General features: G+C 44.3%; 5 protein-coding genes across 14 annotated transcripts; 3 read left to right on the forward strand and 2 right to left on the reverse strand.

The window, feature by feature from the left end:
- The first annotated feature begins 23 nt into the window (after nt 1-23).
- LOC6609901 (ribosomal RNA-processing protein 8) lies at nt 24-1,273 on the forward strand. Its single transcript, XM_002034515.2, has one exon. It carries the CDS (start codon nt 75-77, stop codon nt 1,143-1,145), a length of 1,071 nt encoding a protein of 356 aa, XP_002034551.1. The 5' UTR covers nt 24-74; the 3' UTR covers nt 1,146-1,273.
- Nucleotides 1,274-1,704: 431 nt separating this feature from the next.
- On the forward strand, nt 1,705-16,311 carry LOC6609902 (protein 4.1 homolog). Of its 8 annotated transcripts, none has more exons than XM_002034516.2 (17): nt 1,706-1,798; nt 2,101-2,328; nt 7,731-7,774; nt 8,072-8,263; nt 8,346-8,791; nt 8,850-9,002; nt 9,068-9,426; nt 9,525-9,646; nt 9,904-10,017; nt 10,727-10,889; nt 10,957-11,009; nt 11,356-14,370; nt 14,745-14,966; nt 15,049-15,150; nt 15,266-15,421; nt 15,629-15,739; nt 15,814-16,311. In XM_002034516.2, exons 4-17 carry the CDS (start codon nt 8,117-8,119, stop codon nt 15,877-15,879), a joined length of 5,229 nt encoding a protein of 1,742 aa, XP_002034552.1. In that variant the 5' UTR covers nt 1,706-1,798; nt 2,101-2,328; nt 7,731-7,774; nt 8,072-8,116; the 3' UTR covers nt 15,880-16,311. The 8 variants fall into 8 exon arrangements, with proteins under 8 accessions (XP_032570136.1, XP_032570137.1, XP_002034552.1 ...); XM_032714242.1 differs by lacking the exon at nt 9,904-10,017 and adding an exon at nt 10,300-10,329 and having other exon boundaries at nt 1,707-1,798; XM_032714247.1 differs by having other exon boundaries at nt 1,709-1,798; nt 13,801-14,370.
- Nucleotides 16,312-22,164: 5,853 nt separating this feature from the next.
- On the forward strand, nt 22,165-23,503 carry LOC6609903 (protein windbeutel). Its single transcript, XM_002034517.2, has 2 exons — nt 22,165-22,644; nt 22,853-23,503. Exons 1-2 carry the CDS (start codon nt 22,369-22,371, stop codon nt 23,348-23,350), a joined length of 774 nt encoding a protein of 257 aa, XP_002034553.1. The 5' UTR covers nt 22,165-22,368; the 3' UTR covers nt 23,351-23,503.
- LOC6609904 lies at nt 23,504-24,243 on the reverse strand. 2 transcript variants are annotated; one of them, XM_002034518.2, is made up of 3 exons: nt 24,184-24,243; nt 23,813-24,127; nt 23,504-23,752 (listed from the first exon to the last, which is right to left on the reverse strand). In XM_002034518.2, the coding sequence occupies exons 1-3, from the start codon at nt 24,241-24,243 to the stop codon at nt 23,606-23,608; spliced, it is 522 nt and encodes a 173-aa protein (XP_002034554.1). In that variant the 3' UTR covers nt 23,504-23,605. The 2 variants fall into 2 exon arrangements, with proteins under 2 accessions (XP_002034554.1, XP_032570140.1); XM_032714249.1 differs by having other exon boundaries at nt 23,810-24,127.
- Nucleotides 24,244-25,126: 883 nt separating this feature from the next.
- On the reverse strand, nt 25,127-25,764 carry LOC6609905. Of its 2 annotated transcripts, none has more exons than XM_032716626.1 (3): nt 25,705-25,764; nt 25,335-25,652; nt 25,127-25,273 (listed from the first exon to the last, which is right to left on the reverse strand). In XM_032716626.1, exons 1-3 carry the CDS (start codon nt 25,762-25,764, stop codon nt 25,127-25,129), a joined length of 525 nt encoding a protein of 174 aa, XP_032572517.1. The 2 variants fall into 2 exon arrangements, with proteins under 2 accessions (XP_032572517.1, XP_032572518.1); XM_032716627.1 differs by having other exon boundaries at nt 25,338-25,652; nt 25,699-25,764.
- Between the last annotated feature and the right edge of the window lie 174 nt (nt 25,765-25,938).

The following is a 25,938-nucleotide window of genomic DNA, read 5'->3' on the forward strand; positions in this document are numbered from 1 at the left end:
GTTATCGAAAAGTACGATAACTCATAGAACGTAGACTTCACGTGTTTCATTTGTTTACAATTTTTTACCGCAAAATGAAGCCTTTCGAAGTGCCGCCCTGGGAGACAGGAGCTGATATCATTGAGTTCGAGCCGGTGAATCCTTCCGGAAGTGGAGTCGCCGCCAAAGAACCAAAGAAGAAGAAACCCAAAAAAAAGAAGCCCAAAAAGAAGAAGGGCGCTGTGCCAGAAGAAAATCTGAATGTGAACACTGCAGCTGGAAAATTCAGTTACCGTCAGGTCAGAGGACCTCTTGACTCCTCAGATGACGACGATGTGGAGGATGGCATCCGGGCCATGCACAAGGTGATGTCCGGAAGAATCGAGAAACAGCGACCACTAACGCAGGCAACAAAAGGTGGCAAAAAGGAACTGAAACTGAAACCCGAACTGGCCCAGGCGGCTGTGAAGGCCATGGAGGCCACCAGCTCATCCACGCCGGCTGCAAACTCGCTGGCCAGTAAGCTGCAATCGGAACTCCTGGGCGGACGTTTCCGGTACATCAACGAGCAGCTCTACTCGACGACCAGTCGCAAGGCGGAGGCACTTTTCCGCAAGGATAGCTCCGCCTTCGAGGCCTATCACGCTGGCTACCGTCAGCAGGTAGAGAAGTGGCCCATCAATCCGCTCAATCGCATTATCAAGACCATCATGAAGATACCCAAAACAGCCATAATTGGCGACTTTGGTTGCGGCGAGGGCAAACTGGCACAATCCGTGCCCAACAAGGTGTACTCCATGGACTTGGTGGCTGCTCGTAGCGACATCATCGCCTGCAACATGACGGATACTCCACTTCAAGATCGATCTCTGGACGTGGCCGTATACTGCCTCTCACTAATGGGCACGGATCTGAACGAGTTCTTCCTGGAGGCCAATCGAGTGCTCAAGCTGCACGGCAGTGTCTATATCGCGGAGATTCAGTCGCGATTCGAGGATGTGCGGGAGTTTGTGCGTTGCCTCAATGCATGTGGATTCGATCTTATCAAGAAGGATGTGGCTGTTAACTATTTCTACTTCTTCCAATTCAAGAAGATGCGTCATGTGCCCAAGAACACCAAGATGAAAGCTTTCTCTCTCAAACCTTGCTTGTATCGCAAGCGATAGGATGACATTAGTAGATTTCCGACTTTGCGAACTGTTAAAAAACCAAGACAAAGAATGCACTTATAGATAGATACATTAATTTAATGTAGGAACCCTAGGAACCGCAATAAATTTGGAATTTTTACAAATGTTTTTGTCTAATAGTATTTGGTCCAATATATACAAATTGTTGATAAGGCGTGATTTTTTAGCAACAAAAAAAAAGGTCACCGAAAAAAAAAATTTTTTCGGATACATAGCGCCTTGACTTTTATTTTGATACTTGGGACAAAGATCTATAAAAGATAAAGAAATCACTCTAATTCCCAGGCCAAATAATATTTAGAAATTTAACGATTGAAATCTGACCATACATACATTTATTAAGAAAGCATATAGGATTTACATAAATTTTTTGTATAATTGGTAGCGATATCAAACAGCGCTTCTGCTATAAACATTTCAAAAGCAAACCGAACCACTCAGATGAACCACCGGCATTTGCCAGCACTGCAACCACTTGGTGGTGGTTTCTCAGCAAAACTCAGTGGTCTCAACTGAAATCGACTCAATTCCAAATCGAGCAGCGGAAAGCGGATGGCTCTCAGTTTCAGTTTTCGGTTTCAGTACCAGTTTGCTCTTCGTGCACAGCACATCGAATATTTGTGACGACGGTACGTTTTGTGTGTGATCGCGCTGCCAGAATTGTGAGAAGATTTGTTGTTTGCCAGCAGCAAAGTAATTGCAAAACGGCGACGAGCGGATAGAAAAGAAAAGCGCGCAATTCGGCAGCATTGTGTTTATAAATAAAATGGGAAATTAATTTATTAGCAACCACTATTCGCGCATTTTCCGCCCACGCCCACCCCGCTCTCTATTATACCCCTCCCCCCTCACACCGCACACACCCCTTCAACTCCCACTCTTTCGTTCTCTATTACTCACTCCAAGAAACTCAACGTCAAATTTTCAACAGGTATTCAACGACGACGACGACAACAACAAATTGTCTTTTTTCGCGAACGAATAGAAAAAAGTGGCAAAGAATTTGTTTACTAGTGTGAAAGCGAGTGAGTGCAGTGCCCACGGGAGAAAAGTGAAAACAACACAAATAGAGGAGTAAAAAGCAGCCAACCGCCAAACTAACGGTACCTGCGTGTCCTTGCTGTGGATTAAAAAGGTTTCCTACAGGCGTCTTAAGTGGGTGAGTACAATTTGGGGATTGCGACATAGGTTAATTACACTTTTATTCAAGTTTTTTTTTTGGGCTGTGGTCGGGAGTTTTTGGTGGCTTATGTTTTCGATACCAACACAAGCGCAGAATGACTTGGGCAGTATGACTTCATAGCACACACCACACACACACAGCCGAAAGCAGAGTTAATTGAGAGCAGCTTTGCGAGCGGGAGCGGAAAGAGAGCCGGGCTCACTCACGCGGCATTTGTATCTGCGTATCTGTATCTGTGTGCTGTCAAGCTTTTCGAGTGAATCTTTTGGCACGATATTCTCATTCTTTCGACTTCTTGTTTTTGTCAACTCGTCCCACATTGTTGTTGTCGCCAGCTCTCTTTTGATTTTGCCTCTACCGTTGCCTTACTCCAATTTTCCTTCTTTTGTGTTTTCCTCGTTTGCTTCGCATTTCGGGGCGCAGGGTGGGAAATTCTTATTGGGCTCGTAGTAGTCAAGGAAACGTTCCACAACACCGATCTGATACAATTGTATCTCAAAGGTTTCGTTTAGCAGTGAACTATAAAAATTGGGGCAAATACTTTATATCTTTATACAAACTACTTAGTATCGGTAATAGTAGAACGTGTGTACACACATATAACTTCAAGTGTATCTCATAGATACGCATTTGGGGAGGCAGATACAATCACTTTTGAATTCTACGCAGATTGAAAAGTTTATTCATAATGGTATGATTTTGAATAGAAAACCTCTTAAGTTTAAATATTAATTGAGTAGAATTTATACTTCGAATTTATATTGCAAAGAGGGGCAACAACCAACCGAAAAATCAAAATTCCTAAAACTACGCACTTAAGGAAACCGATTCCTTTTCATCTCTTTCTCTCGCCTATATATAATTTTGGAATTTCGTCGCATTCATATGGCATATAGTTTCATATGGTGGCCAAATTCCCCAAGCATCAAGACGTCACTGCTCCCAAAATAGAATCGACCGGGGTTGCGAGCAGGTTTCCGCATTTCTTATCAAAACATTGAGCGCTTTTTGCATTGGCATTTTTCATATGTTTGATATCGGCTGGGGTAAACAACGGTGGTCTTTATCCCAGCCACTAGGCAACATGGCTAAGATAAGATAACGCCACCACAACAAAGGCCAGTTATGAATGGCAGGTGAGTGGTGGCGATATTTTAGTTGTCCCCTCATCCCCCATCCACTGAGTCACGGCACGATTTTCACCATCCCCGGAAAACCTGGGGCGTTGACTTGGCAACCAAAAAACCGTTCTTCGAAAACCGCTGTTTACGTGGAGTCTTTTTTCTTCCATCTTTTCCGGGAGGTGTGGGCTTTGACCCAAATAGTAAGAAACATTAACATGTAGACTTCGTCTTCTTGTCCAGGCCATGCAAAGTGGGAATGGAAACGAACTGGCTAACATGAGGTTGAGCTTGCATTAGAAAAAAAAACCGGTTGTTGCTGGCCAAGAAGTTGGCTGCACAGCAGACAAACAGATAAAGCAGCCGAGCAAAGCAAACGAGGAGTGCCAGCCAACTGAATGCCAATAACTGTACAACCAGCGAGTGGAAAACTATACTACAAAAATCTGGAGAGTGAGAGAGTTTCGGAGGGCTAACGACTTGGCAGCACGCGAATGAACATGGCTAAAAAAAAAAAATGAGTCGGAATCAGAGCCCCCTCGAAAACCTGAATTCGAACACGACTCCGAATTCGAGCGTTACCAACTAGGTGTGTCTTCCAGCGTTAGAAGCTCCCAGAGCGCGTCTCTCCGAATTCTCTCGGATTCTCTCGGCGGAAAACGGAGACTAAGCCCCACCAACGATTTTCCAGCGTGGCCAGATCGTTGTTAGGACTGGAGATCTCACCTACTATGTGTGGCACTTAATATCTTTATCTTTATGAATCCTCTTTAGAATCGCCAGCTATTCTTAGTTCACCGGAAGAATTCCACCCTCCTTCAGCGAGGGGAAAAACCAATCTAATCTTTCAACAAACTTAATCGGATGGAAGGCAGCTTTTCCAGCCCCCTTTGAGCCAATCAGTTTCCTTCTTGCGCCCCTCCTATATGCCCATTCGATTTTCCGTTTTCTATTTTTATTCCTTGTCGCATCGATTTTTACTTGTGCGGATGGGGCGTCTATAGGTCTATGATTAATGTGCAAAGCGCTGAAGTGGACAAAATTCTCCTCGAGGGCGGCTCGTTTGTTTACTTTCTCCGCCCTTCGCGACACTTTTTCCCTTACCTTCTGGGCAGAAATCAAAACGCGACGTGCCAGTGGGTGCGGCATTACAACACGGGGAAAAATCTTAATCTAACACACTTTATTCTGTTCTACTAAAACTTTATGTTCCTTAAACCAAAAAATTGTTTAAAAGGGTTTTACTATTTTATTATTTTAAAATGACTTGCATTTTGGTTCAGCTTATATTTTACGGTGCTGAAATAGCAGCAACTGTGGATGCATTTCAGAGTTCGTTGGCCAGGCGAAGTCAAATGCTTTAAATAGCCATTGACAGTGGAGAAGTGATGGTGGCGGGTGGTGGTGCGGAGTGGTGCAGATGGCTATGTGTGTGGGTGTGATCCAGTGCGGTTATGTCGCCTTGTCATCCGAACGTCGATCAGAGCGGTAATTAGTCAAGCGACACACTGCTCCACAGAGCCGTCACTTGAGCTGTCGAAAAGTGGCATCTGGTGACCAGAAACCAGTTCGCCCCAAGTGGCTGATCCACTTCTGACTTACTAGCTAGTGGTCATCGCTGTCTCAGGGCTACCAGTGCGACGGGAAATGGGAACGGATCTGGCTTATCGACTGGCGGGTTCCATGGAGTCGCCATCCTCGACTGCCAGGCGGTTCCACTCCGTCGATAAGTGCATGGATTCGCAAAGGCGCAACACACCCTCTTCTAATCGCTCTGTATTGATTGACCCACTTTCCCACTTTAGCACACAGTCCAGAATGCGCGAATGTTTACGTATTTCCCACTCCATATTTCCTCGAAAAATATACAAAATAACTTGGAAGACCTGACGCACTAGGCATGAAAATCCATTGTTCATTCGAGTGAATGATTGGTTCAAAGGGGTCAAATGATGAAGAGAAGGAAAGTATTCTTAAGAGCTCAAATGGAAATAATAATATATCTCTAAATAGCTGAAACGACACTCAGATGTCTGTCAAATTAATGTGCATATTTTACTTTATGCACCACAACGGAAAATGTAACAGCTTCCCTTGCGGAAATGCGGCCATGTTTATAAACGGATGTGAAGTCAGTATATAATACATTTTAAATGCGATTTATTGGCAACGCTTCGTTGAGCTCAGAAAATGGCAAGTTTGAAAAGTCTTGTGCACTTCACAGCCCCGGGGGAAATTTTAATGTTAATGGGCATAAAAGCGAAAGTTTAGTCACAATGACTAGAGGAAATGTACTATATATGTATTATGTACAAGGGAGAAATTCAAAGTTGGCCGTCCCTGGGGAAGTGACACCACCGCCCACCAGGTGACCCATGTTGATGTCAGAGTAATAACTCGATGACACATGTATGAGCCATCCCCGCGGATATGAAAACCCTGGCACAGCGCCGTCGCCAATTGAATTTGATTTAAGTTGTATTAAATTAAACTTAATTAAAGGGGAGCCGGCTGCACCCAAAGTACGAGTGCCCATGTTCTCATTCCGAATCTCAATTGAAACGACGCGATTGCCATCTTTTGTGCTTCTGCCTTCTGTCCGCCACAAGAACTTCGTTACTTTCACAATAATACCAGATATATCTATATATATATATACGACTCACTTGGTTAGCCTGCTTCTTCTCTGCTCAATTCGGACGTATTTCTCGCCTGGCCAGCGATATTGTAACCTAAAGATTAGACGCGCGCCACTTGATGAATTTCACCTCGACCTCCTTCAATTGAGGCGAATGCGCCGAGTGCTGAAATGTTTTTGGGTGTCGGCATCTTCTGCAAATATATTTGTAAACTCTAGAAATAGCTCTTGATATTATGCCTTAGCTGGTGCTGATCGCTTAGCTGATGATGTCATCGAAAATAAATCATTTACGAATGCCCCCGCAATGTAAAGTCGCTATGCGCTATCGACAATTCGAGCGATTTACCTTGTTTTGGTTTGCCATCCAAAGCAATTTGTAAGGCGGCACGGCGAGATAATGCCGCTGATTCACCGTCGATCTTAGTCAAGTATTCCATTCCCACCACCCATTCCCACTACCCATGGGCCCTGCATTTGGCCAAGCGAAAATAACGAGGTGGTTGCAACCGCCCGTCGATGATGTCAACATTGCGTATGCGCAACCTTCAACTATGGGAACGAGCACGCTGCCAAAAGTAATGCTATATGGGGTCCATATACACATGGTCTGCGCTCTACAAAGACGCGAGAATAAATAAAATAATATAAATTAGATGTTTGTCTGCTTTTTTTTGGGTTTTCGGGTTCTGGTTCTCAGCATACATATTTCATGTGTGTGTTTTTGTTTAATTTTGAACGCACGATGACGCCACCAGAGTTAATTCGCTTGGGGGTCGTGTCCGAAACTGAAACAGTATTATAGCGCCATAGAAGACCTCTATCACGAAGTCTGTGTCAAACTGGTTCAGCCAGTTTCCCCTGCGGGATCGATGGATGCCTCATGGCCCATGACTCCCAACCAATTAAACACTGCGATTGTAAATTGAACTCGCTGTGCAATCGGTCAGTGCATCTGGGCTCAATTGACTCTCGATCCTCGCACGTTAACCATACCCATAACTATGGCTACACCCAAGTACATTCCCAATCAGCGTTGATTGAAGGCTCTTTTCTGGGTGGGGCAGTGTGTCCACATCCGTGGCAAAGTGCCGATATCGTCTCTTTCCAGAAGAAAACAACATTTATGGCATTATTTCGCGCAATTTGCAGTCCCGCTAAATGCCGACCGCAAACGGAATCAAATGGAAACGGAAGGGGATAAAAGCGAGAACATGACACTGCCTCGACTTGCCGGCTTATATAACCCCACACCGATTAGAGCATACATATACATATTTATATATATATATATATATATGAAAGACTTATGTCACTGCTGAACTTGAATTCAGATCTGGAACGTGAGCTGTCGCCGATCACTTGACTTTTCGGCTTACTCAAAGGACGTTCCCAACTTCTGTTCCCATGTACTTTTGTATATTTAATGATTTAATTACTGGGGCATTATCTGTATTCACTCTGCTTAATAATAGATCTGCGAAATCTGACTTTTGAGCGGTTTATGGCCAACTCATTGTAATGGTCTCAGACCTGAAAGTTTTTTACTATTTGCTTTCGCTATTAAAATGGTAATTCAATTTGCAGTTCAGCTTTTAATGGCGAAATTTCTCTTACAGCTCGCTGGAAATCATTGCCGGAGAAATTCTAGAGCTCTTTGGAAGTGAGTACGCAATTGCAATTGGTGACATCATAGCCATCAGCAAATGGAGAAGCAGGAGAAACACATCCTGGCTGAGGGTCCTGTGTTTAAATGTGTGTGTGCTGCTAAGTTTATTTGCGCAGTGGCGCCAGGCAAATTGAGAAAGTTTATGTCGTGTTTTATGCCCAGACTGCAGACATCTAATGAGCGAAAGGCGCCCACACACACACATTTGGACACATGACCCCGCGGAGTGGACACTTCCGGCTATTTAACTTGTATCCAGTGCAATTTACTAAAGCCTTTACATTCTTGCAGCCAACTCCAAGCTGCCGCTGGCGTAGCCAAGTCCCCCAATCCAAGATGCCGGCGGAAATTAAACCATCCGCGCCCGCTGACCCGGAAACGCCGACCAAGAGCAAACCCAAGACCAGCTCATCCTCGCACGGAAAGCCTGCCCTTGCACGAGTCACCCTGCTGGATGGATCCCTTCTGGACGTGTCCATTGATGTGAGTAAGCTGGGATGATTTGTCAATTTGTATTTGTTATGATTAATAACATTAATAACAATGTCAAATTTGATATCCATAGCGCAAAGCCATTGGCCGTGATGTGATCAACTCAATCTGCGCCGGTCTGAACCTCATCGAAAAGGACTACTTCGGCCTGACCTATGAAACGCCCACAGATCCGCGCACCTGGCTGGATCTGGAGAAGCCTGTGTCCAAGTTCTTCCGCACGGACACTTGGCCTCTCACCTTCGCCGTCAAATTCTATCCGCCGGAGCCATCCCAGCTGAAGGAGGACATCACGCGCTACCATTTGTGCCTGCAAGTGCGCAATGACATCCTTGAGGGTCGACTGCCCTGCACATTCGTCACCCACGCTCTGCTCGGATCCTACCTGGTGCAGTCGGAGATGGGGGACTACGATGCCGAGGAAATGCCCACCAGGGCCTACCTAAAGGACTTCAAGATCGCACCAAATCAGACTGCCGAGTTGGAGGATAAGGTCATGGATCTGCACAAGACCCACAAGTGAGTTCAAAGTGACTACATCAAGTATTTATACTCACTTTAATATTGTTTATTTTAGGGGACAATCGCCCGCCGAGGCCGAGCTACACTACCTGGAGAATGCCAAGAAGCTGGCCATGTACGGCGTGGACTTGCATCCCGCCAAGGATTCCGAGGGCGTGGACATCATGCTGGGCGTTTGTGCCTCCGGCTTGCTCGTCTACCGCGATAAGTAAGTAGCTCTTACTATATTTAAATTAAACAATTGCTAGTACATTAAACCCACTATCCAACTAGATTGCGCATCAACCGCTTTGCCTGGCCCAAGATCCTGAAGATCTCCTACAAGCGCCACCATTTCTACATCAAGATCCGACCGGGTGAATTCGAGCAATACGAATCCACCATTGGCTTCAAACTGGCGAACCATCGTGCCGCCAAGAAATTGTGGAAGTCCTGCGTGGAGCACCACACCTTCTTCCGCCTGATGACCCCCGAGCCGGTCAGCAAGTCCAAGATGTTCCCGGTCTTCGGGTCCACCTACCGCTACAAGGGTCGCACTCAGGCCGAGAGTACGAACACACCCGTGGATCGTACTCCTCCGAAGTTCAACAGGACTCTGTCCGGAGCTCGTCTCACTTCCAGGAGCATGGATGGTAATTAAACGTAGTCCTGAGTTGTCCTTATTGATTACAACCTGATAGTTTTGAATCTATGTAGCATGAATTGTTTCTAATTACCTGATTCCTTTCAGCTCTGGCCTTGGCCGAAAAGGAGAAGGTGGCTAGGAAGAGCAGCACCCTGGATCATCGGGGAGATCGTAATGCCGAAGGCGATGCCCACAGCCGCAGTCCCATCAAGAACAAGAAGGAGAAGGTAACCCATCCAGTTTTTAACCCACTAATGCCTGACGAAACATAGCTATTGAGATGAACATGTTTAACGATGATTTCGGAGTTAACCAGAGTTTTTTGTACTTTCTTCTCGGTTTGTTACTAACTCACAACCACTCACAAACCAAACAACCACACACACATCCACTCTGTGATTCTGAATATGAAATGATGTGCTCGTAATGTTAACCCTCCGTCCCCTAAAAAAAACATACCTTAACCCCCCATTACACTAACCAGTTGATGCGACAGTCGAGCACCGGCACGGCTTCGGCCTCCTCGCAAAGTTCCCTCGAGGGTGACTACGAGACCAACCTAGAGATTGAGGCCATCGAGGCTGAGCCCCCCGTTCAGGTTAACACTTTACTACCTACAACTCAAAAAAATCAAAACAAAAGTATCCTCCGAATCGAATCTTCTACAATGTATCCTTCCTAACTTTTTTTATCGGCTTTGAACTCTGCTTTTCGAATGTTGTGAGCTTACGTATGAAACGATTTGATTTGAAGTCTCCCTTATTTATTCGTTTATTTGTTCAGCTCAGGGCTACTATACCCCAGTAATTTATGGATGTTCTGAAACTATTAAGTTATATTTTTTGTTTCATAACCGACTATCTTCTAACAAATGTGATAGAACCCGAACGAGCTGTACCTTGATCTGATGGTAATTTCTGTAAAAAAAAAAAAAATAGTGCCGTCAACTCTCTGTTAAATGTGCATTACATCATAACTATCTATCTGACTTTTTTAAGTGTTTTATTTAACTTTGATTTGATTATTTTGTGACGTCTGTAAGAGTCCTTTCTCGAGCTGTAAATACCATTTAGGGCCACACCAGTACAGTCCACACAAAACATGCATTGGCACTGATTATGCGGTTGTATTAAAAAGATCATCTAAAATGCTTAATTAACCATTTTTATAATTTTGTTGCTTGTATTGTAAATATATATTGTACATCTCAGCCATTTTGTAGCATGTCGCCTTTTCGCCCCACATATCTGTTTCCTTTCAACAATACGCTAAAAGCTATAACTAACTAATGATCAATGTTTTCTCAGGATGCTGATAAGGAGGCTAAGTTGCGTGAGAAGAAGCAAAAGGAGAAGGAGGAGAAGGAGCGAAAGGAGCGGGAGAAGCGTGAGTTGGAGGAGAAGAAGAAGGCCGAAAAGGCTGCCAAGGCAGCACTTGCCGCTGGTGCCGCTGCAGGAGCGGCTGTTAATGGTAAGTATCCTCAAGATGAAGTATCTAAAGAAGCAATTTAACTAATCTCCCTGGAAATATCATCTAGGCAATGACGAGCTGAATGATTCCAACAAGTCTGACAAGTCCTCAGGCAGACGTGTAAGTATCCAATCTGACTATGCCCAACTTAAGCTAGATCATAGGATCACAAGACTAGGTGTACTAAGCTAAGCGATATCCACGCACCGAATGCGCCCGCCCTCGTGTAAATACCCTTTACCCCCGAACCCAGTACCCACCCAAATCCACATACCAAGTCACTTAAGTTTCACCCGTAAGTTATGATAGTTTGTAGTGAAACCCGAAAATTGATCTTGAGTTTAACTCATTGTGTGATATTTATTTTAGTTTCCTTTTGTTAATTTTTCCCTCCCCTTTCTTTTCGTTTTATGTTTGACCTTTTCATTTGATCCTCGAAAACAAACGATCCACCGACGATCCACAGGGCGTTGGCATATTCTCTTCGGGTCGCAAGAGCAAGAGCGGTTCCCCATCCAAGGATGGCAAGGATAAGTCCGGAAAGGATAAGGACAAGGAGGTGGGTCGACTTGGTCTGGTCGTTACGTCTGGTCTGGGCGATAATCAGCAGGATCAGAACCTGGACGAGGCGGCTAGGAATGCGGCTAAGAACCGAGGATCCACCACTCCGGGTGTCACTAGGCAGTATGAGTATGCTGTGGATAATGATGGCAATACCAGTCCCACAAGGAAATCATACACCCCTGGTGGCTTCCGCTACGATCAGGATCCCAACTCTAGGAAATCCGGTGCCGATGGCCAGGAGCAGCTGTCTCCTACCTCGCAGCAAAAGAAGATTGGTTTGGCCTTTAACTATGCTCCTGGTAACGAGAACGCCTTGAAGGAAACGGCTGAGAAGCTAAAGGCAGGACAGCTGTCTCCTCGCACCCAGGATAAGCTGAACCGCGGTCAACTTTCGCCCAAATCGCGGGCTAAGCTTCTCCAGGATCCACTCCTCTCTCCCACCACCCGTGCTAAGCTCCAGGGCAGCGCTGTGGATGCGGCTGCTGTTCCTCTAAGTGATTTCCAGAAGCGATCCTACTCGCCCACCAAGGGACCCCAGGGCTACTCCTCTGGAGCTCCAGGAAGCTACAAGCCCATCTCAGATCCCACGGCTGATTTCCTGGAATCCCAGCGCTACAACAAAGAGCCCGGATACGTTGGTCCCTCCAAAGCTGACGTTGCTGCTGGTCTTACTGGTGCTGCAGGTGCTGCTGGCTCTAAGAAGCCTGGTTCTCCCACCAAGACAGGAAAGGGAGCTCCAGGAGCTGGAGCTGCGGCAGCAGCTGGAGCCGCAGGAGCCCCAGGAGCTGCAGCAGCGGCGGCCAAGCCGAAAAAGAGGCGTGTCAAGATCATGGTCATCACCTCCAAATTCGATCCCTCCACCAAGCGCATCGATGCGGAGAACGGAAGTATTGAGCACTCCACTGGCATTCTAGATCCCGCCACCGGACTCATTGACACCAAATATGGCGTGATTGATCCCAAGAAGGGAACATTGGAGGCTCTGAATACCAAGACCGGAAAGAAGGAGGTATTCCAGGGCGATGTTGATGGCAAGACGGGCAATCTTCATTTGGTATCCGGTGTGGCGGATCCGAAGACAGGACGCCTTGACGACACCCTTGGTCAGATCGTTTGCATCACACCACAGGATAATCCTGTCGTGGAGCTAACAGTGATCACCAGTCGCATCGACCCTGCAACCGGAAAGATCGACACAGTTAACGGCGATGTTGAGCGTTCCTTGGGCGTCCTGAACTTGGATACCGGATTGCTGGATACCAAGTATGGAGAGATTAACACACGAACCGGCGAACTTAAGGCCATTGATCCCAAGTCAGGCAAGATTGTAGTCAGCAAGAATGTTAAAGTGGACCCGGGCACTGGCCAGATCACCATCCTGGGCGTTGTGGATCCCAAGACGAACAAGATCGATCCGAACCAGGGTCGCCTCATTGAGGTGGGCCAACAGATTGACCCTATTGTGGAGGTCACTTCTTTGGCGGGCAAGTTCGATTCCAAGAGGAACATCATCGATGCCAAGACGGCGCAGGTGGAGACCTCTGGAGGTCAGTTCGACCCGAAGGCCGGCAAGATTGATACCAAATACGGACAGATTGATCTGGTTAAGCATACGATCACGTTCAATGACCCGAAATCAGGAAAGACGGTTACTAGGGACATTAAGATTGAACCAGCCACCGGACAGATTGTCCTGAAGAACCAGGTTAATCCGAAGAACAACAAGCCCGACAAGGATTATGCCAGGATTATCTCTTTGAGGATCGTGCAACAGCGCGTGGATCCGGCCACTAAGGCGCCCATCACTGAAGTCAGTGCCTCCAAGGACAAGGACATCGTGGTGGACCCCAAGTCCAACCAGATTTGGGTGCCTACTGGAGCCACCGATCCTGCCACCAAGGAGCAGCAGTACATCTCCAGCAGCGTGGACCCCAAGACGGGATATGTTATCACCATCTATGGCTACCTGGACCCCAAGACCAACGAGATCAAGAAACAGACCAAGCTCGACCCCAACACAATCAAAATCGAACCCACGTCTGGAAAGATATACACTGCCACCGGGGAGGTGGATCAGGCCACCGGGGAGCCGTTGTACGCGGCCACCCAGGTCGATCCCGAATCCGGCGAGGTTTACACCAAGCTGGCCCGCGTCGATCCCAAGACGGGCAAGATCGTGATCGTGCGCATCCTGCTTATCTCGAAGACCGACGAGCGTGGTCGCCCTGAGGAGATCGATCCCTCCACATGCGAAATCGATCCCGTCTCCGGCCGCGTTCTTAAATTCTTCAATAAGACCGTTTATGTTTACAATATGATTGACCCTGTGACCGGTGAAATTGTTCAGGTGGACCCCAATGACCCGCGTTTCGCTGGCGCCCGCACCACGGTGACCCACACGATGACGCTGACAGGAGAGATTGACCCCGTGACCGGCAGGATTAAGAGCGAGTATGGCGACATTGACCCGAACACGGGAGACATTGATCCCGCCACGGCTGTCACGGATCCCGTGACCGGAAAACTGATCCTCAACTATGCCCAGATCGATCCCTCCCACTTCGGCAAACAGGCGCAGGTGCAAACCACCACGGAAACGGTACCCATCACCCGCCAGCAGTTCTTCGACGGAGTCAAGCACATAAGCAAGGGCGCTCTACGGCGGGATTCCGAGGGCAGCTCCGATGACGACATGACCGGACAGTATGGTACCGACCAGGTCAATGACGTCTTGATCGGCAGTCCGGCGGGACAGTCGGGCGGCAAGCTGGGCAAGCCAGTGAGCACGCCCACGGTGGTGAAGACCACCACCAAACAGGTGCTGACCAAGAACATCGATGGCGTGACCCACAATGTGGAAGAGGAGGTGCGCAACCTGGGCACCGGCGAGGTCACCTACTCCACGCAGGAACACAAGGTTAGCGAGGGACTACGTCCCTTATGGATAAACTGGTATTCACTTCTCAAAGGCTTTGATCGAATTCGATTTTTATTTATGGGGTATAAAAGATAATGCTACCCATTTGAGGTTTTTTCAAGTATAATATTTAGAAAATCTTAATTAAATCGCAATCGAATTGGATCAAAACCCAGGACTCTGAAAACCGGAAACGTCTATCTTTCTGTCTCTTTGCGCTTCGCTTTCCAAAGTTATATTACTTAATCTCTGCCTTTGCCTAACTTCCGCCTCTATTTGATGTCGTTGCTTGAATTGTTGTGTTATTGTTGTTGTATTATTATGCCGTACGCACTAACCCACTGAACCACCCAATTGCCACTCAATCCACCTAGGCTGATGCTACACCCACCGACCTGAGTGGCGCCTATGTCACGGCCACCGCAGTCACGACCCGCACCGCCACCACGCACGAGGATCTGGGCAAGAACGCCAAGACAGAGCAGCTGGAGGAGAAGACGGTGGCCACCACCCGCACCCACGATCCCAACAAGCAGCAGCAGCGCGTCGTCACCCAGGAGGTGAAGACGACGGCGACGGTCACCAGTGGGGATCAGGTAAGATCGCATGGCTGCACCCCTTTGCATGAGTTGATTGTTGTCATTATGATTTCGATATGTTATATTATGTGTTGTGTAGTATCAGAGGAGGGATAGCGTTTCCTCGACCAGCTCCGGCGATTCGGGCACGCCCATCGACGGACCCTACGATGGTGCCAGTGTGGTGCGCACAGATAACCAGGTGGGTCATGCATGGCTATTTTGCAATAAAAGCAATCAATATAATGGCTCTCTAGGAGTAGTGATTTTCCAATAAAGGTTCCATTCCATGCTTAATAATCTCGAATTTTGCACAGAAATCTCCGCTCTTTACGACCTCCGCCACCACTGGACCCCATGTGGAAAGCACCCGAGTGGTTCTGGGTGAGGACACACCCGGTTTCTCCGGACATGGCGAAATCATCTCCACCCAAACCGTGAGCAGCAAAACCCGCACTGTGGAAACCATTACCGTAAGTACCCGGAACTAAGCCACCTGATCCCGTTCGATTAGGATGCGTAAGTAGCCAGAGGTAGGCTTTCTATCAATCTATCCGAAAGATATTTCCTGTGAACGTATGCACCACACTGTAAATTCCATGCATGGTCCTTGTTCGAATGGGTTCAGGTTGTACCACATTTACATGATAACATTTATTAATAATACTCTAAATGAACAGTACAAAACCGAACGCGATGGCATTGTGGAGACCCGAGTGGAACAGAAGATAACCATTCAGTCCGATGGAGATCCGATCGATCATGACAAAGCCTTGGCCGAGGCAATACAAGTGAGTATCTAATGGATTAACTTTGTCGCCAGGAGATACATTAACTGATACCAATGGTTTTTACTCGATTACAGGAAGCGACGGCCATGAATCCGGACATGACAGTCGAGAAGATTGAAATTCAGCAGCAAACGCAGTAGATTTTATAATTATTTTTAAACCATTCGGAGGATTTTCTAAGTAAACCCGCACACACTCACACACATGAACACCAGCCCACGCATACGCAGCACTTGCAGTACACCTTTTATACAACCTATATCTAAATATAAATCTATAAAAATATATATATACACACACGAGTGTATATTTGACCTCGAGCTGATGACCCACATGACATAACACTAAGAAATATGAAAGATAAATTCCCAATTATCCGTTACCGCTACCGTCTACGAGAAAATGCATCTACATGTTTATAATTTTTATTACAACTGTTGTTTATAATTACTTTTTATTACCTATATTATATATTGAATGTGCAAGGCAACGTTGAAATGAAAACTCTATATATTGTAAACCACGATTGCATTCAAATACAAGAATAAAACCTAAATGTACACACACAAAAACCGATTAAGTGCTTTTCTGGATGGCAAACTGGCGGCTCCTCGGGGCATTCGCACTTGCTGAAATTGCCATTTGTGCTTTTCAATAAGCCACGGACCGCTGAATATTTGATGGACCGTGCTCCCTCGCTCGATGGCGATATAAATCAGCAATCCACAGGGTCCACCACCTCGATTTCCCCACTTGCCATGGCTTTTTGCACACAACGTCATCGCAATTAAGTGAAATTACCGGCCAAATAGAACACAAATGAACCCATTGCTGACCGTCCAAGCACATGACCGGCGATAAGGACCCTGCATTAACATGAAATCCAATTCGCAATTGCATACCCAACGGTGGTGTGGGGGTAACCACCCACCACGTGGAGGTGGAACCACCGGCTGCGCGACAACTCGCCAACCCAAAAAAAGGGGGTAAAGCGATTGTAATGCAATATTTATGGCCCCGAGTTGCTCGCAATCAAGTGGAGGCGGTCGACAAGGCTTCACCGCTAATAATATTACGTTCTGTGCCAGGAATTTCATTTCGCTATTTGCACCCTGTGTTTCTAAAGGATAGGGGTATGTTAAAACAATATCGAATTTCTTTAATTATTGAAGTAAGTTTACTGGCAGCGATTTGGAGTTTTTGATTAATTTACTTAAAAGCAAGTTGGACGATCCTTCTTCCTGTACTTAAAATAATTCAAAAGTTACAAAACAATCACGACAATAAATATATACCCAATATTATAATCTTTTTTCTCAAATTTGCAATAAAAATTAATTATATTATAAATATATATATATAACTGGCTTTGTTACATGTTAGGAATCACTTTAAATGCTTTATTTTGCTTAATCAAATATAGTGATAACTGATTAGTTGGTATTCCTAAGTCGAGTAACGATCACTGATTTTTTTGCTGCCATTTTTTGTATGCAATTTTTAATTCGCAGCCACAACAACATGCAAAAAAATGTCAGCTAGCTGTTGAAATAGAAGAGAAATCGTGTCGTGGCAGAGTTTGGAAAAGGAAAAGGACGTTTGGTGGGCATAGGGGATTTCAGGTGCAGCGTAAAAAGCCGTAATTAAAGTAGAGCGTACAAGGTGACTGACTAATGCATTGATTCATAGTTTAGATATAAAACGCGCTCCGCCGATAAAATGCCAGCCCGAATGGCGTTCACATGCTGAAAATCATGCGGTCAATCCGTACGTCATTCAGTCAATCCGTCAGTCAGTTCACCTGGGGTTGCCAGGAATTTGCACCTGCATGTCTATGTCCCTGTTACGTGTCCCAAAGGACACGATAACCGCATTGGGCTCAGTCGGCTCATGCATTTTTTACATCGCGCCGTTTGAAAATCCTCTTGCGAAAATTTCGTTCATCGTTCGCGGCTTTTCCTGCACTCAAAAAAAATTATATTCCTTTCGAATTTATTACATGTAGCGAAATACTTAATGAAAATGTATTAGCAGAGTTTTATTTGAAGTGTAGTTTTGACGAGCCCACTGCATATTGCATGTTGTTGTGGTCACTCGGAAAAGTTGTGGCAAATTATTGCATCAACTTTGGCCCGCTGCTTTTAGTTTTTGTTGTTCTTCGCCGCAGCTACAAAGTAATGGAATATCTGAGTACGGTCAGCACATTAACCCTCCGATGCATCGATCCGTACCCTAATAATCCCCAGCTGACATCCGCATCGAAATCAGTGCGAAAAATCAACTGCATGCCCTGCAATTTCAGGTATTTGCGACGCGACGTCGCCAATTAAATTTGATGACCATATGCGCTCCGAATGCTCAAATTTTATAAAACAAAAGTCCAGTGGGGCGTTATCCTGCAAAGCGAAAAAGAATGTTAGGAAATGTCATGCGAATTGTGCGACTTGGTGCAGCCCCCAAAGGCGGTGGCAATCCAATTCTGCCACATGAAACTGCAATTTGCATGTCTGTCTGCTCGTGTCCTCGGCTCCTGACCAACCCACCGCCCACCCACTCGGTTAAGTAATTGCCCCCCTCCAACCCGCGCGGAAAATGGCCAAGCAACAAGTTGAGGTGATTATTGGGAATATTCGCATGGGCGGTCGCTCTGTGTAAGTGCAGTTTACCCCTTTACCTTTGGCCGTTCTGCATTTGTTTGTAAACAAATGCCCTAACCCCGGATAGAGTGGCTGCAATGTGGCATTGCATTGGAAGTCCTTTTGCTCGGAGCGGGAACCACGCATGCGCCATTCGAATTTCCCGCCACAACTGTTATACATGAGTTTCCCCTGAGGAAAATCCTGAGGGAAATGGTCAGCGAATGGATGCACTAGAGCAAGAGCAGAATGATCCTTATTCGAGTAAACATATCCTGAGATTTAAGGGAAAACGAAATATCTGCTGGTCTAGCTAAGAAAATGTTGAAAAGCGATACATTTATCTTAGATGAAATATTAGTTCATTGAAGATCGTAGCATAATATAATAATTTAAGTGGTTGGTGGAACGTATTAGCCAAGAAAAAAGTACAGTTCCTCCTTGGCGACCCAATTAAGCACCCAAAATGACCAATAGAACCAACTCGCACCACTTAAGACACATTCATTTTTGGCTAATTAATAGGCCGTATGCTAATGGAATTTTCCCCACGATAAGGCAAACCAGTCAATCGCTCAAGAAATTACCATTAGGCCCATTGTCACTGAAATATGTTGAATGAAGGCAAACGAATTTTGTTTGATTTGGACCGCGGTTTCTTGGATAAATATTGAAAAAGCGTAATTAGCGCAGAACACATAATAATGCACTCGAGTGATTAATTAGCCAAGGCATCTCATACCCGCTTCGTGGAAAATCATTGACCATTTAAGCGCTTTTCAGCCACTAACGATTTGCTCTCAAATTCCCAGCACGCAGTTGGCATAAAAGTCGAAAAAAAAGAAATTTGCAATCAAATTGGAAGACGGCAGCGAATAAAAGCACCCGGCTAACTGACCAATTCGGTTTATTGGGTGCACAAATATTGAAAAGAAATTTGCGCTAAACGCCTCGAATTGCCAGGCCTGATAGCCACACACGTATCGAAATGGCAATAAATGCAAATGAAAAGCTATAAACACGATATCCAGGCCTACGTCTGTCCACCCTTAACCCATAACCCTTAACCCTCTCTATCGAAAGCAAGGGTTATGGTTATGAACAGTCGATGTGTGGGTTAACCAAAAGGCATTTTCAATAAATACCAATTATGATGAGCACAGCCTATTGACCATTTAGCCGGGGCATTCGACTTTGGCAGTTTCGATTTGGGCATGCGAATTATTGTCGAAGTTATTTTTCCATGTTTTCGTTTTTGGGGGGTGGAACATATGGCCTTTTTTCAGGTGGGTCATTCCATGGCCCATTTATGGAATTATGCCATGGCATAAAAATTTGATGAGCTTCAACTTCACAAGTGCCTGGATCCCAAATGAAAAGTTTACAATAAACGAGACCGGGGAATTTCCATGATTCGAAATCGCGTGGGTTCTTACGCAAGTTGGGAACTCGCAGCCCCATCCCCTCCCCCTCAACAAACTCCATCTATTTTCTATCCAAATTGTCAGTTGGCCAGTTGGCTCCAACATTGCATGTCTTGGCATACGTGGGCCATGAAAAATTCATGGCCCGCCTTCAATGTACTGCCACATAATTAGACTGTGGGGCTGCCAAAAAATAAAGGTTGTCCTGAAAGCGGGATTGTTAATAGATACCCTGCGGAAAATGAGTTTGGGAAATTACTCGCAAGGACACTTAAATCTGAAAAAGAGAAAAACTTTCATAGGAGTCTATAAAATATTTTAATAAATTTTGAAAAGAGTTCTGCTTATATATTTAATCCTATAAAAAACATACATATATAATGTAATGCTTAAAATTAAAATGTACCATAACTTACAATAAGAAGGACTATAATTGGTGTAATTACTATCACATGGCCAAATATACCCCTTACAGATCTCCCTACACGGTATCCAAATGGAGCACCTGCTCTGCTGGAGGCGATTAGCTTTGTCTTTTGGCCGTCGCTCCAAAACCCAATAGATGTGGTCTATAAAAAACAATGCCGCAATCGTTTGATTTCCGCGCCAAGATTGCAGCCGTTCCAGGTCCCGAAATTTGCGCGCTTATCACTTTAATGTCGATTGGTCAGGGCCAACCCCTCAGTGGGCCAAAGGGGTGTCGTTTCGTTATTAGTGCCGCTGCACTCAAACTAACGCAAAAGTAGCAGCATTTATATTATTAATGCCGCATGTGGGGTATCCCGAGTTGGAGGACTCTTGAAGGTTCTTCGCTGGGTAATTCCCATAATTTGTCTAAATATAATCTAGATTTTTATTTTTAAAACCGAAGAAGGATTTACTTGACGTCCAGTGGCAAAGTGTTCAATATAAAATGCCCGTCACGGCAACTAATTGAAAACTATGATGTTGGAGTATGCCCGCCAAGTTTCCATGTTGTTTTGAAGGCCTTTCGACTGGGGTGTACTTAGCAAATTGCTTGTCCTTTGCATAATAAATGGAGTGCAAACACAAGTGCGCCATGAACCGAATACACACCGAACTTGGACTCCATTTTTTTGCGCGGCCAGCAAAGAGGTCAGCATTACAAATAGAGCACCACCCAACCATCCATCCAATCCGGTAATTTCGGGCCTTTGTGCGATTGACACACGCATGTCAGGCCCCATTACTGGATCTCCATCAGGCATTACCTCCGGCCCCGCATCGCCAGTTAATTCCTTCGGAAATTGCGCATTGCCGTTTGGATTTTCCTTGCACCTGACGCACCAATCTAACGCCCAACCACCCATACACCCATTTACCACCACCCCCACACACAAAAGACACACGCCCATCCATCAGAAAAGATAATTTACCGGTCGGCCATATCGATCGTGTGAAGCTCGCAACGCTTTTCCGTACCTCCTTCCCGAATTGCGTGCCGTGATGTTCAATTTTCCGTAGAGTGGACAAACGAAACCGCAAATGGAAAAACTAAACCAACTATTTTGGCCGCCAAAGGGGGCGGGGCATTTGGCCATCGGAGGTCTTTTGGGTTTGAGGTGACCAACATGTGTGCCGCATACATGAATTATTAATTGACAATTGCCGAAAATGTCCATTAACCAGGACAAAGGGGAAGGAGCACGGAATTGGGGGTGGGATCTGGTGTCGGGAAAATTTCAATTCCAGGCTAATGAAAATTATGGCAAACTAACCCCGTTTTTCCATCCACTGGCAGGTGTTTCCATTTTCCTTAGCAAACTACTAACGAGTCGATCAGCTATTATGTCAATTCACTGTATCTACAGATGCTTTGTAAAGTTAAGTTACTAAAACTTATAAATAAGAAATCTTGTGATTAAAAGGAAATTTATTTATATACCTTTAAAGGGTATCCACAATTCGAAAGACCCGAAAACACTCATGTACAGTTGCAAATTACCACTTCCTGTAGACTTCGGTTGCACTGTCAGTTTTGTGAACATGGCTAATTGCCCTGGTTTAATGTGGCACGCTCTATTGGCCAACTGATCGTTTTTGGCCGAAATACGTTTTCTATCAGCTTGGCATCAATGCTCATTCTCCTGCTATTGTGATGACAATTATTTTTACGTTTAAAAGCGACAGTCAAAAACAAGGCACCCGCATTAAGTACCAGGCATTATATAATAAATCTCCCTACGAGTGTTACAATAGACCCACAGCCAAAACAGCTGAACTAACACACAAGAGTTGGTCAACGAAATAGCCGGTTTTGAGTGAGAGAGCGGCTTCTTTTCACTGACGTGTCATTCAACTCGATCGAGTAATTGTGGAGACGAGAACTTCAGAGCATTTCATAGCATTTCAGACTTCCAGAGAGTCCAGAACCGAGTGAGTTGGCCAAAGCAGCCAAACAATTTCAGCTGAGCGAAGCGAAAACTGGCCCAGAACTCGAACTCGAATACAACTTCACCGCTCTTCTCGCGCTCGTTTTTAGCCAGTTTGCGCTGACGAACGGCAAGAGTAGTGTCAAGTTCAGAAGTCTCTGGTTTTTGCCACGAAGATGATGCATATTTTGGTGACTCTGCTCCTGGTCGCTTGCCACTCGATACCCACCACCTGGGCCGTCACCTGCACGGGCTGCGTGGATCTGGATGAGCTGAGTTTCCAGAAAACGGTGGAGCGATTTCCCTATTCCATAGTGAAATTCGATATCGCATATCCGTATGGGGAAAAGCATGAGGCCTTTACCGCCTTCTCCAAATCTGCCCACAAGGCAACTAAAGATCTGCTGATAGCCACCGTGGGTGTCAAGGACTATGGAGAACTGGAGAACAAGGTAAGTTTTTTTTACCAAGGATTACCTAGGACTTAGATATGTAGTAATGATTGGAAAAAGGGTTGTTTCTGCTCTGTTCATTTGGAATCCTGTATTGCAGCCTTAAGCTTGGAGACCCCTCTAAAAACTGTGTACAATTTAAAAAATATTTAAGTGCACTTTGAACTCGATTTATTTATTATTTCAACTTTGTAATCCCAATTTCCAGGCCCTGGGCGACCGCTACAAAGTCGACGACAAGAACTTCCCGAGTATCTTCCTGTTCAAGGGCAACGCTGATGAGTATGTCCAGCTTCCTAGCCACGTCGATGTAACGCTGGACAATCTGAAGGCCTTTGTCAGTGCCAACACACCTCTATACATCGGTCGTGATGGCTGCATCAAGGAGTTCAACGAAGTGCTCAAGAACTATGCCAATATCCCCGATGCAGAGCAACTGAAGCTCATCGAGGAGCTGAAGGCCAAGCAGGAGCAGCTGACCGATCCCGAGCAGCAGCAGAACGCCAGGGCCTATCTGATCTACATGCGGAAGATCCACGAGGTGGGCTACGATTTCCTGGAGGAGGAGACCAAGCGACTCCTGCGCCTCAAGGCCGGCAAGGTCACCGAGGCCAAGAAGGAGGAGCTGCTGAGGAAACTGAACATCCTGGAAGTCTTCAGGGTTCACAAGGTCACCAAGACAGCGCCGGAAAAGGAGGAACTGTGAACTTGTCAAACAGATATTTGTTAGATCTTTAAACAAAAATATGAATACTTTATGATATTTATAAATGTCGGATCTCGACAGAAACACGTGAATGTACAATTTATACGAATTATAAGTCTATCATCCAAATAAAGACAGTTTTTTATGTTGAAATGCCTTGTAGTAATTAAATCGAACTATTTTATTTTCACTCCTCATTGCCAGTTAATAAGTCAGTAAAACATAAATAGCTATCATTAGTCCATAAGCTTCCATTTATATGTCCTCTGTCATATGTACATATACATTTACGTAGAACTGCGTTTTACCATTATATATAAAATCTAGGCATGCTAAATAATCCCCTCCGGGAAATGGAAGGGGTAACGAAATGCGATGAAAATCGCTAAGTACCTGCAGACCCTGTAAATCAAACAAAAAGGATATAGAATTGTACATTATTTAGTTTAAATTCCTTACCACATACGGGCAAGAATGGTTGATGTTGGATGCTACCTTTATCATATTATAAATTATTTTAATGACGGGGTTATTTGGTTTTCGCAAAAATTGGCAGACATCGAAGGTGACATCGAAAAGAAAAGGCTTGTAACCATTGGCCCTCTTCAGCATCTTGAATCTGGCGGTTAAGCTATTGACTGGCTGCAAAAAGGTTGCATTTATGTTCAAACTAGTCTTGTTCCTGGAATAGGCCTTCAAGCGACAGTAATGGAAAACAGTCCACGATTTGTCACATGATTCACAAACAACATTTGTCATTTTAACCGAAGTCGAATCCTAAAGAAGTGGTATACTTTCTACATTTTTTTTAAAATAATATCGAGCAATCTTACGCTGCAAAGCAAAAAAACTCCAGCCCCAAAAACTCCCAGAATGATCACTTTGGACAACATGTCCGACAAACACAAAAACCAATTTAAGACTGTGATATAAACTACGAACTACGTTGGTAGTTAAATACATAATTAAGATATACTTTTCATAAATATGATTACATCCGTAATTACACAAAATTGATATGTTAGGTAGCACTATCTGTGCAAAACAATTCAGCGTTTTTAGGTATTATTATTATTATTTAAAATAGAAACTTAATATAGTAATGCTTAAAAACATTGAAATCACATACAAAAAAAGTCATGTTTTAAACAAGAAATGACTGGCTTTGAAATAATCGATTTGCTTGATTGATTAATTTTGCTGTCTTCTGATTTGATCTGATCGATATATTGTGGGCAGTCTTCTACTGAAGAGGTTATTAAAATTCAATTTCAGTGATGGTAGCACGACATCTGATGAACTTTTTAATTATACAAAATTGATTTGATGTAGAACAATCATTTCGGTGGCTAGTTTTGCGTTCATTCGAATGAATATGCTAACTTCTCTATTTTAGAAATAAATAAACATAAACAGTCAAAAACCAAAAGTATATATTAGTAGTAAATGTAGGCAGATACTAATGAAGTTGTATATTAAGAAAAGCGTTTGCAAAAGCTTGGGGAAATATGACTTAATGATGCATGGTTGACAGGCATAAGTGCGGTTAACTAATAGCACGTAACTATCGATTGTTTTTGTAGGTAATAAATTGAAATTGTATTTTCGTTGAGGGTCATATTTGCGAAAGTTGGTAGCTATGTATGAACTAACTACCGATTTTTTTTTAAGAATTTTATTTTCAAAATATCTAAATCATATAATTATGACTTTCTAAAACTATTTATTAGTTTTAATAAGTTCATTTAAGAACAATAATTTTATAGAAACTTGTTGTCAAAAATCCTCCACAAAAGTAAAATAAATATTCACGTGAAACTGCTTCTTAGCATCGAAGATGAAATCTAGTAACACTCCATAGTCTCCTGTAGGCAATGGTACTGGAAAAACAGCGGTGTGATAATCGCTAACCACCTGCAAGCCCTAAAAGAAAATTAAAGTTATTAACATTGTCTGATGTCGAATTCGCAATAACCTAACTTACCACATAAGGACATGTATGATTTAGTGTAGAATAATCCTTTATAAAGCTATAAAACATTTTTATAACGGGATTATGTCGTTTTCGCAAAAAACGGCAGGCGTCGATTGTGATATCGAAGAGAAATGGCTTATAGCCACTTAATCTTTTCACCATCTTTAATCTGAGGGATACATTATTCGTTGGATGCAGAAATGTTGCATTTATATTCATGCTGGTCTTGTTACGCGAGTATGCCTTTAGCCGGCAATAATGAAAAACAGCCCAGGATTTGTTTTTTGATTCACAAACCACATTTGTCAGCTTGATATAGGGTGCCTCCTGAAAACAGATTATTTACTTTCCCTTTAAAAATTAAATTTCTCACACTTACACTGATCATGAGGAACAGAGCTGCTAAAAATACTCCAGGAAGGATCACGTTAGGATTCATTGGTGATATATGTATTCATTTGAGCAACACTGTGAGACTGAAAAAATATAATACCTGTTCTTCGCTTTTGTGATCAAATATAACAGCTATTGATAATTTAATATCAAAAAATTTAATATAATTCAATTGAATCGCAATAAATAAATATTATAGTTTTTTTTCACTTTTTGAGTT

This window comes from Drosophila sechellia, chromosome 2R (genome assembly GCF_004382195.2).
Source record: "Drosophila sechellia strain sech25 chromosome 2R, ASM438219v1, whole genome shotgun sequence".
In the NCBI taxonomy this organism is placed as follows: Eukaryota; Metazoa; Arthropoda; class Insecta; order Diptera; family Drosophilidae; genus Drosophila; species Drosophila sechellia.

Coding starts and splice junctions, on each gene's coding strand:
- LOC6609905 (XM_032716627.1), bottom strand. CDS start 25,764: ATGAATCCTAACGTGATCCTTCCTGGAGTATTTTTAGCAGCTCTGTTC. Junction 25,653..25,698: donor TCCTCATGATCAGTGTAAGT/GTGAGAAATTTA, acceptor ATCTGTTTTCAG/GAGGCACCCTATATCAAGCT. Junction 25,274..25,337: donor TAAATCATACATGTCCTTAT/GTGGTAAGTTAG, acceptor ATTTTCTTTTAG/GGCTTGCAGGTGGTTAGCGA.
- LOC6609903 (XM_002034517.2), top strand. CDS start 22,369: ATGATGCATATTTTGGTGACTCTGCTCCTGGTCGCTTGCCACTCGATA. Junction 22,645..22,852: donor ATGGAGAACTGGAGAACAAG/GTAAGTTTTTTT, acceptor CCCAATTTCCAG/GCCCTGGGCGACCGCTACAA.
- LOC6609901 (XM_002034515.2), top strand. CDS start 75: ATGAAGCCTTTCGAAGTGCCGCCCTGGGAGACAGGAGCTGATATCATT.
- LOC6609904 (XM_032714249.1), bottom strand. CDS start 24,243: ATGTTGTCCAAAGTGATCATTCTGGGAGTTTTTGGGGCTGGAGTTTTT. Junction 24,128..24,183: donor GAGTTTTTTTGCTTTGCAGC/GTAAGATTGCTC, acceptor CCACTTCTTTAG/GATTCGACTTCGGTTAAAAT. Junction 23,753..23,809: donor ACCATTCTTGCCCGTATGTG/GTAAGGAATTTA, acceptor TTTGATTTACAG/GGTCTGCAGGTACTTAGCGA.
- LOC6609902 (XM_002034516.2), top strand. CDS start 8,117: ATGCCGGCGGAAATTAAACCATCCGCGCCCGCTGACCCGGAAACGCCG. Junction 11,010..11,355: donor ACAAGTCCTCAGGCAGACGT/GTAAGTATCCAA, acceptor GACGATCCACAG/GGCGTTGGCATATTCTCTTC. Junction 15,422..15,628: donor GCACTGTGGAAACCATTACC/GTAAGTACCCGG, acceptor CTAAATGAACAG/TACAAAACCGAACGCGATGG.